Source organism: Theropithecus gelada, chromosome 4 (assembly GCF_003255815.1).
Source record: "Theropithecus gelada isolate Dixy chromosome 4, Tgel_1.0, whole genome shotgun sequence".
NCBI lineage: Eukaryota > Metazoa > Chordata > Mammalia > Primates > Cercopithecidae > Theropithecus > Theropithecus gelada.
Window position 1 is genome coordinate 99850444 of NC_037671.1, and position 15970 is coordinate 99866413.

Below are 15970 nucleotides of genomic sequence, written 5' to 3' on the forward strand. Positions count from 1 at the left end.
AATCCCCAACATTTCATGACAGTTCCATACAAAATTTGCAACATGAAGTCAAGAATTATTATTTTCTCTGTATACCCCAAAACAGCTCTATTAAGGAAACAATTGTTTAGTTGATATCACTGTTTCAGATGAAGATCGATGCCCACAGACTAAGCAATCAAGAAACAATGGAAGTCTCATGTTCTACAAGAAGTCTTCATTAACAGCCATAGCCTACAATGATCCCAGTAACCTTGTTCTGACACATCCTATAATAGACAGTGTTAGTTGTCCACACACAATCACTGTTTCATTTTGTTTTCTCTAATGAAAATCCATGTTTTTATTCAGAAAAATCTGGCCTCTTTCACAAAATCATGTGTTTCACCAAGCCAAACATGGCAAACTTGTTTCCCTTGAGTCCTGGAAAATACTTCCTCACTCTTAAAATAGACACAAGAAAATGCAGTCCTTATTTCTTACTGGACTTTTTTTGCACAGTGACCCTGGAATAACAGTCATGATGAGAGTTAATTTGAGGAAAAGCCAAAAAAATGAGGATAGGAAAGTAGAAAGACATCAACAAGCTGGGTTCTGAATAACATCATTGAGCAAACAAATGGACAAACCTGGACTATTTGGCTCCCCATGTCTTTTTGTTATATCAACATACTTTGATTCAATCAAATCACGAAGGCAAGAAAGTCATAGAAGCATCCAGAAAAATACTTCAGAGTATGGATCCTTTTCATGAGATGACTTTGAAGATAATGAAATGTCACTAAAACCCAGGCATTCCCCAAATTAAAAAGCCTTTTTCTAAAGCATCCCACAAGGCTGTTTACTATACTGTCACACATGCCATCAATTTCATCAGAACCATGGCCTTGAAATCACAGCCTTTTTAAGAGATCGTATCAGTAAATATTAACAAATTATGAAGTTTGAAACTAAAAATTGAATTTACCATTTTTTTAAATTTACAGACATCATAGCAAAGATGATTTCATAAATTTCAAGAGGAAGGAAACACAAATGTGGCACAAATTAAATGGAGCAAAAATTAAATTTCTAATTTAATTTGGCAAATACTAAATTTCCTTGATACAAGCCTAGCCTCACCTGGCAATTTGAATCATGGGTTGCAGAAAGGTAAGCAACTTGCCTAAAGTCTGGCAGACAGAATGTGGGATAGTGAAGACTGAAACTCAGCCTAGATTCAGGGGTCTTGCTCCTAACCAACATTGTATGCTGAACATGCACAAAAGTTTTTCCTATTTCCTATTCCTCACCTTAGTAAATGGCACTATCACTCACCAACACTGCTCAAAACAAAAAACCTGTATCTCATTCTAAACTCTTCTCTCTGCCTTATCCCCTCCTATTTAATCAGTCATCAGGTCTTACATACACTAGCAGCTAAATTTCTCTCAGTTGTCCTCTGTATATATAGGCTGCCCCTTTCTTAATTTAGGCTTGTAGCTTTTCTTCCTTGAATTATTGCAGCAGTTCTACTCTTAACCTTCAACTTTGTGTTGCAGCCAGAGCAATTCCTTTAAGTGAAAACACCTGATCATTTACTCTCCTATTTCCCACAATATTGAGTCTAAACTTTTTAGTATGGTCTTTCAAAGCCCTTCATGTGCAGGCAATTGTCTTCTTCCAGACTCATTTCCTGGCGCTCTCCACATATGGCCTACATGCTAATAAGACTGAAGGGCTTGATGTCCAAAGGTAACAGCAATTTCATGCAACAACCTTTGTTTGGCATACACCTCTACCTGCTTTGTCTATCTGGCAAAAGTGTATGCCTTCAACATTATCCTTCATGAAAGCTTCTTCCTTGATCTCTTTAGTCTGCCTTTTCGGCTGCCATAGAACTTTGTACAACATAACCTAATTGTACCACTTATGTCCATGGAAATGGAACAGATACACTACAGTGAGTAACTTAAGATCAGAGATAATACTCTATTCTTTATTTTCCCAGAACTTCACCTATAAGCACAGGATTCAAGAAGCTAGGCTCATAGAAAACTTAAATCTTAAATTCTTTACAATCAGATTTTATAGGACTCAATTTTCTTAAATTTTAAAATGAAATATTATACGCATCTTTTATATTACTTTCCTAAACCAAGTATTATCTTTGGGTCAGTAGTCCATTTTTGCTGAGCAACACTCTACTGACTCTTAAAAAATCGAAGTCCCAACTGTAGAAATAGACAGAAATCAACATATTTAACACCAACAAAGAAGTAAACCTGAGTTTCTCACCAAAAATATCAAAGACATAGCTCTGTCTTCTTAGCATCTTTCTCATCCTACTTTTAAGGGTAATATCAGCACCCTCCTTTCCTTTGGGAAACTCCCCTTTGACTCCTGGTGGCTCATGGGGAGCTGATAATGAGGATACACAAGTGAGCAGCCGTGTGTCAGTAAGAACCTCACTCACATCACATCACAGGGAAAGGAATTGGTTCAGAAATGAACTGGTGACCTAAGTCAGGAAAATCAGAGTTCATCCTAGGAGGTTTTTTTGTTTTCCTGGCAGAACTGGTTAGAAAAAAATCCCCATTGCTTCTGGGACTATAGTATGGAGAAACAGTTATGTTTGCTGCTGCTGCCATACATTTTTCCCTGGTTATATGGAGAAAGCCTATCTGGGAATCAGGGGATGAAAAATCATAAGAGAAACACCAAAGGGGGTGGGTAAGAGAAAGGAGGAAAAGAGGGGAGGAAAAAGAAAAAAAAGGAAATGGAGATAAAGAAAGAAAAAGAAATGAAGAGGAGAAAAAAATCTGATGACATCATCTGAGCCTATATGTCCAAGCTGGGCACACAGGCAGTTTTACTTCTGGACAATCCAGGTAGAAAAGGCATAAATTGTCACCTTTGCTTGCTTTGACTTAGATTTCTAAAAGTTCCAACTGAGTGACTCTTGACGAATCAAGAGACGCATCTACATTTTTTACATTGTTCCCTTTCCAAGAAAGTACAAAACCCATTTAATGACATTAATGGTATTTTTGCATGTAATTCTAAAATTTTAAAATTATCCTTAAGTTTTTGATCAAATTACAGAAGTTATTAAACTTATCCAATGTGACAGTCAGTAAAAGGACATAAAAGCATCTTAGGACAGTTAGGAATAGCATGCAATTATGATCTCAGTGAAAAATGACAGACCTTCATCTTCAATAGCACTTTCTCTGACACATAAAAGATCCTACCTGGTTAAAAAAAAGATCCAAGACAAAAGAAACATCTACTAAACTATATGACATTCTGTTAATGTCTGTTTTTTCTCCTGGGGTCTGTATTACTACTCAAGCTTATGATGTCTGGCAGGATCAATATCTACAGTGATATGACAGCAAATGGTTTACTTACTTATAATGACAAATTTCACTTAAATGTATTACTCCCCAATTATTATTAGCCATTAGAAAAGTATAAATTAAAACCACAATGAGAAATCACTACAATCAGATGGCTAAAATAAAAATATAAACAATATATAAAAATACAAATATAAGTGGCTACAATAAAAATAAAAAACAGTGACAACACCAAATGCTGGTTAGTATGTGGAGAAACTGGATTATATCATCAAATTGCTCATGGCTATGTTAAATGATACAGTCACTCTAGAAAACAGTTTGGTAGTACCTTAAAAACCTAAGCATGCAGTTTCAATATGACCCAGGAAATGCATTCCTGGACATTTATTAAACAGAATGAAAACTTATATTCACACAAAAACCTGCATACCAGGTTTATAACTGCTTTATCTGTGTTATGGAAAGAACTATGCCCTTCAAAACTTGTATGCTGAAACCCTCACCCCTCAATGTGACTGTTTTAAAGGCAGGACTTTTAGGGAGGTAATTACGGTTAAATGAAATCATGAGGGTGGGGTCCTAACCTGATAGGGCTGGGGACCCTGAAAAAAGAGGAAGAAACACCAGAGGTCTCTCTTCATACACACACAGAAAAGAGACTATGTGCGAACACAAGAAGAAGGCAGAAGGTAACTACCTTCAAGTCAAGAAGAAATCCTCACCAGAAACAAAATTTGCTAGCAACCACCTGATCTGTGACTTTTAGCCTCCAGAGCTGTGAGAAAATCGGTTTCTGCTCTTTAAGTCACCTGGTCTGTGGTCTTTTTTATGGCAGACGAATACAGTTTGTAATCACCAAAAACTATCAGTAAAATAAATGTCCTTCAATAGGTGAATAGTTAAAAAAAAAAAAACTGTGGTCATCTACAACACGTGTGGTAGGCAGAATAATGATGCCCACCAAAAATCTCCACATCCTAATCCACAGAGTCTATGAATATATTAGATTACATAAGATATGGACACTACAGTGGCAGAGGGAATTAACCTACTCAGAAAAACTCTTTTACTCCAATAATCCAAATAAAAATGAACAAAATACTTATTTAGAAATAATTATGATAGAAAAGTTAAAAAGCCTGCTTCATTCATTATTAATTTAAATAAATGTCAATGATGCTTTTTTAAAAATTTAAAGATTTAGACCAGGTGCGGTGGCTCACGCCTGTAATCTCAGCACTTCGGGAGGTGGAGGTGGGCTGATCACTTGAGGTCAGGAGTTCAAGACCAGCCTGGCCAAGATGGCGAAACCCCATCTCCACCAAAAATACAAAAATTAGCTGGGTGTGGTGGTGCACACCTGTACCCAGCTACTCAGGCAGCTGAGGCAGGAGAACTGCCTGAACCCAGGAGGCAGAGGTTGCAGTGAGCCGACATCGTACCATTATATTCCAGCCTGGGCAACAAGAGTGAAACTCCTTCTCAAAAAAAAAATTTATATTAAATATTTAATACAAAAAACTTAATAAATCTTGATGATACTGCTTATAATGATTGATAAGGTTTATAACAATTGTATTATAATTATTTAATTTTATTGGCTGTCAGTCCTGGCTGTATTTTAGAATCACCCACAGAGCTTCAAAAAATCATTCCCAAAATATTGTTACCTGGACCTCTTTGAAGAGATTAGGACTTAAATAGTAGCAAGGCACTTGGATTATTAAAAAGTTCTACGAGTACTTCTGATATACAAGATATAACTAGAATTTTATTCTACTATAAAAACTTATTGTAAAAAACAACTTAAAACTATAATAATAATAAGTTATTTTAGAATAAAGGCATAAAACGGAATAGTATGTAGTGATAAATTGATACTGAAGAAATATGTTTACTGATACAGAAAGACACATATAACTATATATACACACACAAAACAGTAGGTATGATGTCATTCCATTTTGTAAAAGAAAATACATATTGACACCTATACACAGAATGAAGTTCATTTTGGTTGGCTGTGAGTATTCTTTATGATGCTTTATGCTGCTGTTTTTGCTTGCTTTTATTTTTTGTTATTTCCGAATGATTCTATAAGAACATATATGAAAAACCACAGCAACTTAATTTTGATACGGAAAAGATTAACTTTCAATAATATGAATACTTTAACCTAGACTAAAATATTATATTTTGAAATAGAGCAAATGTGACAAAATTTTAACAAATGGTGAATCCAAGCGAAGGATATAAAGATAGTAATATTCATGCCAGTTTTCCACAGGTCAAACATAATTCAAAATTTAAAAGTTCCGAAAAAATAAATTCTTAAAGCTACTTAGAATTTGCGCCCCCCCCATGTATTCTATTTTACTATAGGTTGATCATTTGATATAATCAATACAATAAATAAATCCTTTAACATCTTATTTAAATCAGTGTACATAAGTTAAACCAAAATCTTAGCTGAAAAAAAAAACATGAAACACAGAAATATATGCACAAAAATATACACACATTTGTTTAATGTATGATATAGTGTATATTTTTTTAAATTTAAATTCTCCTACTATAATTGTCTAGTAACCAACTATGTATGTCTGTACTATATTTGCCAACTAATAATGTTTTAAAACAATTTTTCCAGTATAAATTCATTCATACCACATACCAAGCCTCAAAACTATCAACTCTGTAAAAGGCTCATCTCACCTCATCTAAGTCTTGGATATAAACTGGCTTTTCCTCAAAGCTGAGTGGCATTGGTTCGCTGTAGGGAATCCTTACTTCTTCATAAAGCTTGTTATTTTCTCTTTGGATTCCTTCTGGCAAAATCATCTACAAACATCAACAATAAAAATCCAGTAATAATAAAAAATAAAACACTGGCTCTGGTAAATATTCTTGTGAGAGAGAGAGAGAGAGAGAGAGAGAGAGAGAAAACACCACTTGTTTTATAACAAAGCACTGGTAAATAAACTTAGCTAATTTAAAAGAAAACAAATCTAAATAAAACAAAAACAAATGCAAAAAACCACTCACACAAAGCATTAACATATCAGGTATTTTACGTAACACACAGGCCACAGTATGTTGACAAATCTTAAAGTATACACTAATCAGATGGTACACCTGAATACAAATGTATTCATATAATTAGGAAAATGTACAACATACAGTATAAAGTTTAGCCAAGCAGCGAGGCAACTGATAAAACTCAAAAATACAAACTGCAGAAATAATAAAAGGGAGGGAAACATATATGTTCTGAATATCTACTATATGTCAGGAGCTTTACATACACCACATTACGTCATTTTCCCCAATACTTTAAAATAAAATTTAGCATAGTCAACTAGTGTTAGACTCATGAAGGAAACAGGGAAAATCTACACATCATTTCTTTAGAATAGACATATTATTCAACAGTAGTTATATAACAATGACATACCTTTGCACCAGCAATAAATGCTGATGTTTTCATGGCTTCAGCCTGGGAATCATACACATGGGGATAATGTATTTTTTCAATGTCTGCGTCTCTCTGCCTGCTCAGAATTGGAACACTTCTAGCATTCAGAAGTGCCTGCTCTCTGTAAATATAAAAATAGGCCTAATTTGAAATTTTTATGTTTAAAGGTAATGCATACAATAAAACAATGTAATTATAAAAAATATTGGGAGGTAGCCTTCCACCATAAAAAAGAAGAAATTAAACTACACAAAGGAAGATTTTAGGAATCCTGAAACCTTCTGGGTGACAAAATAGGATTCAGCACATTTTCAGATATTATTTATAGATAACACCACCTGGTAAGTTTGATTTAATGTTCTTTCTAATTTTGTTTTTTCACAATTCAAAGATGTTTATTTAATAAGGTATACATTTCTTTTTTGAAATGTGTTTCAGTATTTAAAGAATCAAGTAAAATAATGCTTATATTTCATTTTTCTCCTACTTCTAAATAACAACATTTTTTAAAAGGTACATTAAGCATAGAAATAAAATGTATCTCAAATAAATTTATGTAAGCTATATAAATCTTAACCTAGTGGTGTGTACACAGCACCTAAAAATAGCTTACCTCTATAATCTAAATTTCTTACCTCTATAATCTAAATTTCTTATCTACCTGGATGTGACCAAGAATATTATAATTAAGCAGACCATTGCTTTCTTATCCCAGAAAATCAGGTATTCATAAAACAAACTTCTATGAAGAAAATGTGACTTTAAGTAAAAATCATCTATACTGCTGAGACTAAACTAAAAAATGATAATGATATGTAAAAGCAGCAATTACAATACAAGTATTTTTCAGCTTCTGACTTTTATTACCTCTGTATCCGCAATTCCTTAGGATCAAAGCACGTAAGTCCTTCTGAAACTTCTAAATCTTCTCCAGCCTTTTTTTCTCGTCTGGCAATTCTTTTTTCTTCACGGCGATATTGTTTCATTAACTGCTTTTCTTGTTCAGACTGAATAGTGACTTGACAACCATAATTGGGTTTAGCATTTTCTCCTAAAATTTTTTTACAATTGTCTAAGAAGCAAATTTAAGACACACAACGTTTTATAAATCTGAATATGATTTAATCTTCATGAAAACCATTTCCTTCCTCCACCCCACAACCTATAATGCTCTAACAGTTCATTTTTTAAAGCTGGCACATTCAATTACATGTTTTAAGGTGAGTTTTTAAAAATCACAGTATCTAAATAAAATTACATGGTAGTTTAAGAAAAGTCAGCAGTATTTTCTTCCTACAGACTAAACAGTTCAATGTCATGCACATTAAAAATTCTTACATATAACATTAGGAACCTAAAAATTCAATTTTATCATTTGAAATTATTTGTTTATATAATTTCAATAAATATAATAATTATCAATACTAATTAGTGTTTACTGTTAATACAGTAAAAAAACAAACTCTTTCCCTATTAGAAATAACTTTTCTCCATGTAATAGACCTTAAGCAGTTAAGTTGCACATATATTACTACTTAGTTATTTATAGATTACATAAAATTTATTGGCAGTAGTTCAAGACATATTTGAGACAATGACTAAAGCAAATAAAGCAAAAGTATAGTCCACCTTTTTACGGAAACACAGTTTTTTTTAAAAAATGGAAAAACCAAGTGAATTACATCTCAGTGTTTACAAAGTACACTTTAGGTCTGTGGTTTGGTCAACTCAAAATTCAGCAAAAATTTTCTTCCAACAGGATTACCTTCTGTGCTTGTTTAAATCTTTACAGCAACAGTATCTTCACTTACTGAAGTTCTAAAGGAACTAAAAGGAATGTAGCTGAAAGTAATCCAAGTCAATAAGCATTTATTGCATTGAGGTCCTACTCCGTTCTAGCCACTGCAGCTAGGCTAGGAGGACAATGAAGAATGAAACTTGGTCCATACCCTGACAGAGCACAGTGCAAATTATTTTATCATATTCCAACATCCAATACAGAACAGAGAAGGAATTAAACATAGCATCAAGATGGGAAAATTAGCTTTCTAATTCATTCTAAGTCGAATCTTCACAATTCTCAGACAATTGTTACTGATGCATTACATGATTCTGGATATAAGTCATTAAAATCTCAATCATAGGGAAAACTTCTACAATGGCTTTATAAGCCTTAAAAAGGAAAATATGTCTCAGAATTATGAAATAAAATAAAATCTCATCTATATTAGGACTAAACTTTACAGTTCTGAAATAAGCATTTTCCTAAGTTTTTTATTTCTTGTTCTCCAATTAAGTATTACATACCTACTATAACAGAATTTATAATTAGCGTTCAGTGTTAGAAAAAGAATGCAACATTCTGCCAATTTTTACATGTACTCTGAACTCTTCATAAAAGTTAACTTATCTGCAAAATTACACAATCAGCAACACAGATATCGAGCCGAATGTTTAAAAATGTGTTTATCAGAAACGAATGTTAAAGATTTTAAGCATAAAACTGTAAATACTTTAGGTGACATACTAAATGCTATGCTAATGTAATTAACATTTTAAGCAAATGTGACAGTAACAAAATACTATACATACTTATGATCATCTAAATAAAATTAAAATTATAAGAAGAAAATATATCTACCTCATAGAAAGCTTAAAAGGTCCTAATTAGAACATACTGGAATCCTGTAAGGCTGAGTATAATAGGCTATTTCAAAAAATCAAGTTGTAAAGCAGTGAATGTTTAAATGTATGGTTCTCCTTGCTGGGTTAGGTTAACTGTAGAGACTGACATGCAAAAATGAAATGAATATCCTTAACAGTAATTCTAACACAAAGTTATTCTGAAGAACTATGTACAGGCTTGTATCCTTTTAGAATAGTTGTTTAAAAATGTGTAGCACCTCCCCCTTGTTCTCATGCTCCTTCTCCTGATATGTAAGATGCCTGCTCCCCTTTTGCCTTCTGCCATGACTGGAAGCTTCCTGAGGCCTCCCCAGAAGCAAAAGCTACTAATGCTTCATGTACATCCTGCAGAACTGTGAGCCAATTAAACCTCTTTTCTTTATAAATTACCCGGTGTCAGGTATTTCTTTATAGCAATGTCAGAATACACTGATACGAAAAGGGTATTGATTCTAAGAAGCTATCCTAATAGAATAAAACTTATGAAATCAACATAATAAACATAAATAAAACTCATCATCTACAGTTTCTAAAAAATATGTAAAGCTGGACTTATATTAAACTTTACATTAATAAATTACTACTATTAAAAGCTGGAATCAGGCTGTGCACTGTGGCTCACACCTGTAATCCAAACACTCTGGGAGGCTGAGGTGGGAGGACTGCTTGAGGCTAGTAGTTCAAGACTACCCTGGGCAACATGGGGAGACTTCATCTTTACCAAAAAAAAAAATGTTTTTTTCTTTAATTAACCAGGCATGGTGGCGCACACCTGTGGACCCATCTACTCGGGAGGCTGAGATGGGAGGACAGCTTGAGCACAGAAGGTTGAGGCTGCAGTGACCCCTGATTGTGCCACTGCTCCCTAGCCTGAGCAAGAGGGAGAGGGCCTGTCTCAAAAACAAAAGTAGAATCAATAAATATCTCTTTATTAATATTTAGGAGACTGACAAAATGAAATACCAAATTCTCAGAATTTACATTGCAGGACTAGATATTTAAACTCATTTATTTTCCTTGGCAGACACCCATTTTAGATGCTCATAAACCTTGCTGGCTTACTGCAATTTCTGATTATATACTATTCAACAGGTGTGATATGGTTAGGCTTTGTGTCCCCACACAAATCTCATCTTGAATTGTAATCCCCATAATCCCAGGTGTGAAGGGAGGAAGCTTGTGGGAGGTGACTGGATCACAGGGGCAGTTTCCCCCATACTGTTCTAGTGATAGTGATTGAGTTCTCAGGAGATCTGATAGTTTTATAAGTGTTTGGCAAGTTCCTCCTGAACATACTTCTCTCTCCTGCCACCATGTGAAGTAGGTCCTTGCTTCCCCTTCACCTTCTACCAGTTGCCTAAGGCCTCCAGCCATGTGAAACTGTGAGCCAATTAAACCTCCTTTGTTTACAGTGTGAGAACTGACTACTACAAGGTGGGAGTGCTCTTGGATGAAGGCAGAGTAGAAGTGTTCAATACACTTAAAGAATAAAGAGACCTGCAGACAAAGTTGCTAAATTCATATTTTTCAAGTTTCTTACAATCTCAAAGGAACTTGAGGCTCTGAGAACATTTATTAGTAATCAAGAGAATCTGTAAGAAACAGAAAATCTGTCAGAAATTTTAGATTTAAATTATAGCTGTTTTTATCATTTCCTTTTAGTGCCATAATCATAAATGTAAGAAAATGAGAACGTAACTTGCAAGAAGGAATAGATGTTGAATAGTTTGAAGACAGTTGCCAAGTTTCTTATGCTCATATACTTTTTTAAAATCCAAAACTATTTGTAAGGCTGGCAAAAAATACTGCGGTAAAGGTAAAAAAAAAAAATTGTTTTCCTATTTATCACTTAAAACCTGAGTTTCACATCAGCTATGTTTTAAGTCAAGCTTTTATAAAAATAATTTTTTTCCTAGACAACTCTTCTTAATTTTTCTGGGATTTAAAAATATATGTAATATATGATACTATCAGTGTTCAATTTGCTCAGTGTGATAATTGTATTGTGCTTAGACATGTGCTAAAGATTTTATAGGCAAAGTATCATGATGTCCAGAACTTCCTGTCATTGTTGAGCAAAAATTTAAACAGTAGGTGTGTGTGTAAAGGGTCTAGGAAGAGCAAAGTGTCAATGACTAATGAATCTATGTGAAGGGTAAACAGTGATCATTGTATTATTCTTGTAACTTTAACTACAGGGTTTGAAAGTTCTCAAAATAAAAAGTTGGAGAGCAATTACACTACTACTTGGCCCATAGTAAGTATATATGTATTTTCTTTTTAAAGAAAATTTGCTATGCAGAACCTCTTTAGTTTAATTAGGTATCACTTGTCAACCGAGTAAACAGACAAACTATAGAATAAAAGAAAATAATTGTATCTGACAAAGGCCTAAGATCCAGAATCGATAAAGAACTTAAATCAACAAGCAAGAAACAAATAACCACATTAAAAATGGGCAAAAGACATTAACAGACACTTCTCAATAAAAGACATACAAGCAGCCAACAAATGCTCATCAACACTAATCATCAGAGAAACGCAAATCAAAACCACAATGAGATACCACCTCACACCAGCCAGAATGGCTATGATTAAAAAGTCAAATAATAACAGATGTTGGCTCAGCCACAGAAAACAGAGAACATTTATATACTGTTGGTGGGAATGTAAATTAGTCCTGCCACTACGAAAAGTAGTTTGGAGATTTCTCAAAGACCTTAAGACAGTTACCATTTGACCCAGCAATCCCATCACTAGGTATACACCCCCTACAAAATCAATCATTCTACCAAAAAGACATACAGACTCACATGTTCATCACAGCACCATTCACAACAGGAAAGACACAGAATCAACCTAAGTGCCCATCAACAGTGGATTGGATAACAAAAATGCAGTACATATGCACCATGGTACATATGCATTGTTCTGTTTCCTGAGTTGAGTCCATAGTAATATTTTTCTTACAACTTACTACATAACAGCTGTCATTTTACAGTTAAAGAAGCTTTAGAATGTTTCAATTAATCATGACTACATGATGTCCTTTGCAACAACATGAATGCAGCTAGAGGCCATTATCCTAAGCGAATTAACATAGAAAACCAAATACCTCGTGTTCTCACTTATAAGTGGGAGCTACACACTGGGTATACACAGACACAAAGACGGAAACAAGAGACAATGGGGATTCCAAAAGGGCAGCGAGAGGGAGTAGGGAAAGGGATAAACAACTACCTGTCAAGCACTATGATCACCATTTGGGTGACAGAACCCATATCCCAAACCTTAGCATCAAACAATATACTCTTGTAACAAACCTGCAAGTGTACCTCCTATATGCAAAATAAAAGAAGAAAATTTGTGTATTCTAAGTAGTTTTAACTTTTACCAAAAACTGCCATACCCAAACACTGCCCTCCTATTTAGGTCACTTATGTTTTTTCATAATGTGCCATATCTAAAATCTATTTAACAGAGTAGTACCAGTGAATTATATAATAGGCCAAATAAAAATTAATTACATTAAAAACATTTGCTAACCAACAAATCTTTCCTTTAAATTACAATGACCGCTGCATACTTTCTTACCTTGAAGAACCTGAAACCTATGATCATTTGAAGAATTAAGAAATCTATCCACAATTGTAATTCTGTTCTGGAGGAGTTTCTCAATAAGTTCAAGTCCTTCAGGTCCCAGCAGTTCAAATAGCTTATAAAAAGAGAAAAAAGTAACAAACATCTGTTACCTCAAAGTTTAACTTTCTCAAGTTATTAACAACCTATTCAACAGAGTTGTAAAGCCAAACTAACATAGAAATACTCAAAACGTTTAACAAAAATTGTAACTTAAACTAAGAAAAATGACTCTTCACATTGCCAAGAAGCTTTATAAAGGCTATCTGGAATTATATAATTAAAAAACATTATTCAATTTTTAAAAATTAAGATTTGAATATATAACTCCAAATCACAGAATAACAAATTCTTGGTATAACCAAATGAAATTCTAAAATAATTTGCTCTTCAACATATCATTCTGGTTTTCCCAAATAGAGTCCAGAGTACTATTTTTCTTGCAACTTACTATACAACAGCTGTCATTTTAGTGTTAAAGAACCATTAGGATGTTTTAATGAATCATGACTTCATGCCAATTTTTTACATGTATTTTAAATGCCAAATAAATCTGAAATCTAAAACACAGTGCTGTAAGTGCTTTACATAACTTTATGAAAATTTCCCAAGCATATCCCACTCTCCTAGGCAGAGCAGTTATCAAAGATTAAGTTGATGTCAGAGGTAGAGAACCAGTGTTAGGATTCAGAGAGTTTCAACTACATAATTACACAATATAACTATTCTAGGAAGTCTCTAGGTTTCCGCAAGTATGATCTGGGAAGATATATATATACACACACACACATATATATATTTTTCTTATTTATATATATTATATATAATATATATTTCTTGTTTAGAAATATAATACTCTAATTTTCCATATGAAGATGACATATTAACCAAATTATAACCATTCTCAGAGAATCCACACAAATAAAACCATAAAATTTTATTTGGTGTACAGGGACATTAAAAGTTTAATAAACATTTTCTTTTTGCTGTTGATTTTACTGAAATTATGCACACAAAGGGACAATAAAAGAAACAAAATGAATTATTAAGAATAGTCCTGTCCAATCAATTTTAATTCTACTGGCCAGTATTTTTTATTGAACACATTATATGCCAGGTACTATGATAGGCATTTTGCTAATCCTATCAAGCAAAGTCTCCTAACAATATTTTCAAATTAAGGTATTATTATTGTTATTTTTGGACTTAAGAAAATAAAGCTTTAGAAGATTTACACAAATTGTCCAAAGTTACACAACTAATAGTAGGGTTTTTTGAAATGACATCTATCTGAATCCAAGCCTAAACAACTTTCCACTGCACTACACTAACACTTTTGAATATTTTCCAGAAAACTGTGACCCTGAAATATGAAATATATTGTAATAAAAAAGATACCAAATTAGGTAATATAAAAGATATTGAGGTTAAGAAACTTTTGTAAAGGGAAACAGCAGAGGAAGCAGTAAAGAGGCAAGACAATAGGAAAATGGTCAAGAAATATGAAAGTAAATACATAACTTGTGACACCCACCCTCCCTCCCCTCAAAAAAAAAGGTATTAATAATATGTGGCAGAAAGAGTTTAAGACAGACAAGGATAAAGGATGCTGGTAGACAAGACATAATGTCTGTGTTCCCTTACCCTCCATACTTCCTCAAAGAATCACCCATCAATAAAGTATAACATATGGAGTCCCAGAAGTCCCAGATACTCAGGGGGCCCACATGGTCAAAATTATTTTCATGATAATACTTAGCTATTATTTGCCTTTCTTATTCTGTTGACATTTGTACTGATGATGCAAAAGCAATGGTGGGTACAACTGCTGGTGCCTTAGCATAAATCAAGCTAATAGTGTCAAATGAATTAGTAATTATCGTATTCTTCACTGTCACACAAGCACAACTACAAACAACAACAACAACACAAAGCCAATTTCACTTAAGAATGTCCTTAAGTAAAGCAATAAAAATTATTAGTTTTGTAAATTTCACATCATATGTATCTTTTCTAATATTCTGTGTGACAAAAGGGGAAGTATGTATAAAATCACTTCTATATATAGAATAAATGTATGTATAAAAGTATTTTATAAAAATTTTATAAAAGTATGCATAAAATTGCTAGTGAAGAGGCTTTCTATGTAACATTGTTTTGATTTAAAAGAATGACTAAAGACAAATTGATTATTCAGAATGGGATATCTGACATTTTCTCAAAAATGAAAGTGAGCTTCTCCTACACAAAGGAAAACAACTGAATGTAATTTATTGCCAATGCTAAAATGCAAGTTTTCAAGAGAAAATTAGAATTTTGAAAAACTTGCATTCCACTGTAAATTTGACCATTTCCCAATACTTAAAACTTTTCTGATGATACCAGTGATAATATTAATGAATGAATTCTTTTTATATTATATAATCAAATATGTCAACATTTAAAAGATTTGCATGACTCAATCAATTATTTTCCAAAAGACTCATATATGACGTCATAAAATTATACATGGGTAAAAAAAAAAAATCCATTAAAAATGAGAACACTAATAGATTTTCAGGAAAACTAGTATAAAAATTCATTGATATGCCAGATTTTCATTGTAACTAAACTGAAAGAAACTACTGCTTGTCAAGTTTTAATTTAGCATCAAAAAAGAATATTAAAAATTATTTGAGAAGGCTTTTAAAATATTATCCTCTTTTCTAACTGCATATCTATGTGAGCCTGGATTCCCTTTGTATGCCTAAACCAAAAATATGTATGATAGCAGATTGATTACAGAAGCAGGTATGAGAATCTGCTTTCTATTAAACCAGACATTAAAAAGACTGCAAAAATTTAGAAT

The 15970-nt window shown here is 33.1% G+C and overlaps 1 protein-coding gene across 1 annotated transcript in view; it reads right to left on the reverse strand.

The window, feature by feature from the left end:
* ASCC3 (activating signal cointegrator 1 complex subunit 3) overlaps nucleotides 1-15970 on the reverse strand; it is a 392325-nt gene that overhangs the window by 292004 nt on the left and 84351 nt on the right. Inside the window, exons 5-8 of the mRNA XM_025383070.1 lie at nucleotides 13078-13198; nucleotides 7666-7870; nucleotides 6778-6919; nucleotides 6039-6164 (exon numbers count right to left, since the gene is read on the reverse strand). Coding sequence (XP_025238855.1) covers nucleotides 6039-6164; nucleotides 6778-6919; nucleotides 7666-7870; nucleotides 13078-13198 — 594 coding nt within the window. The remainder of the gene's footprint in view (nucleotides 1-6038; nucleotides 6165-6777; nucleotides 6920-7665; nucleotides 7871-13077; nucleotides 13199-15970) is intronic.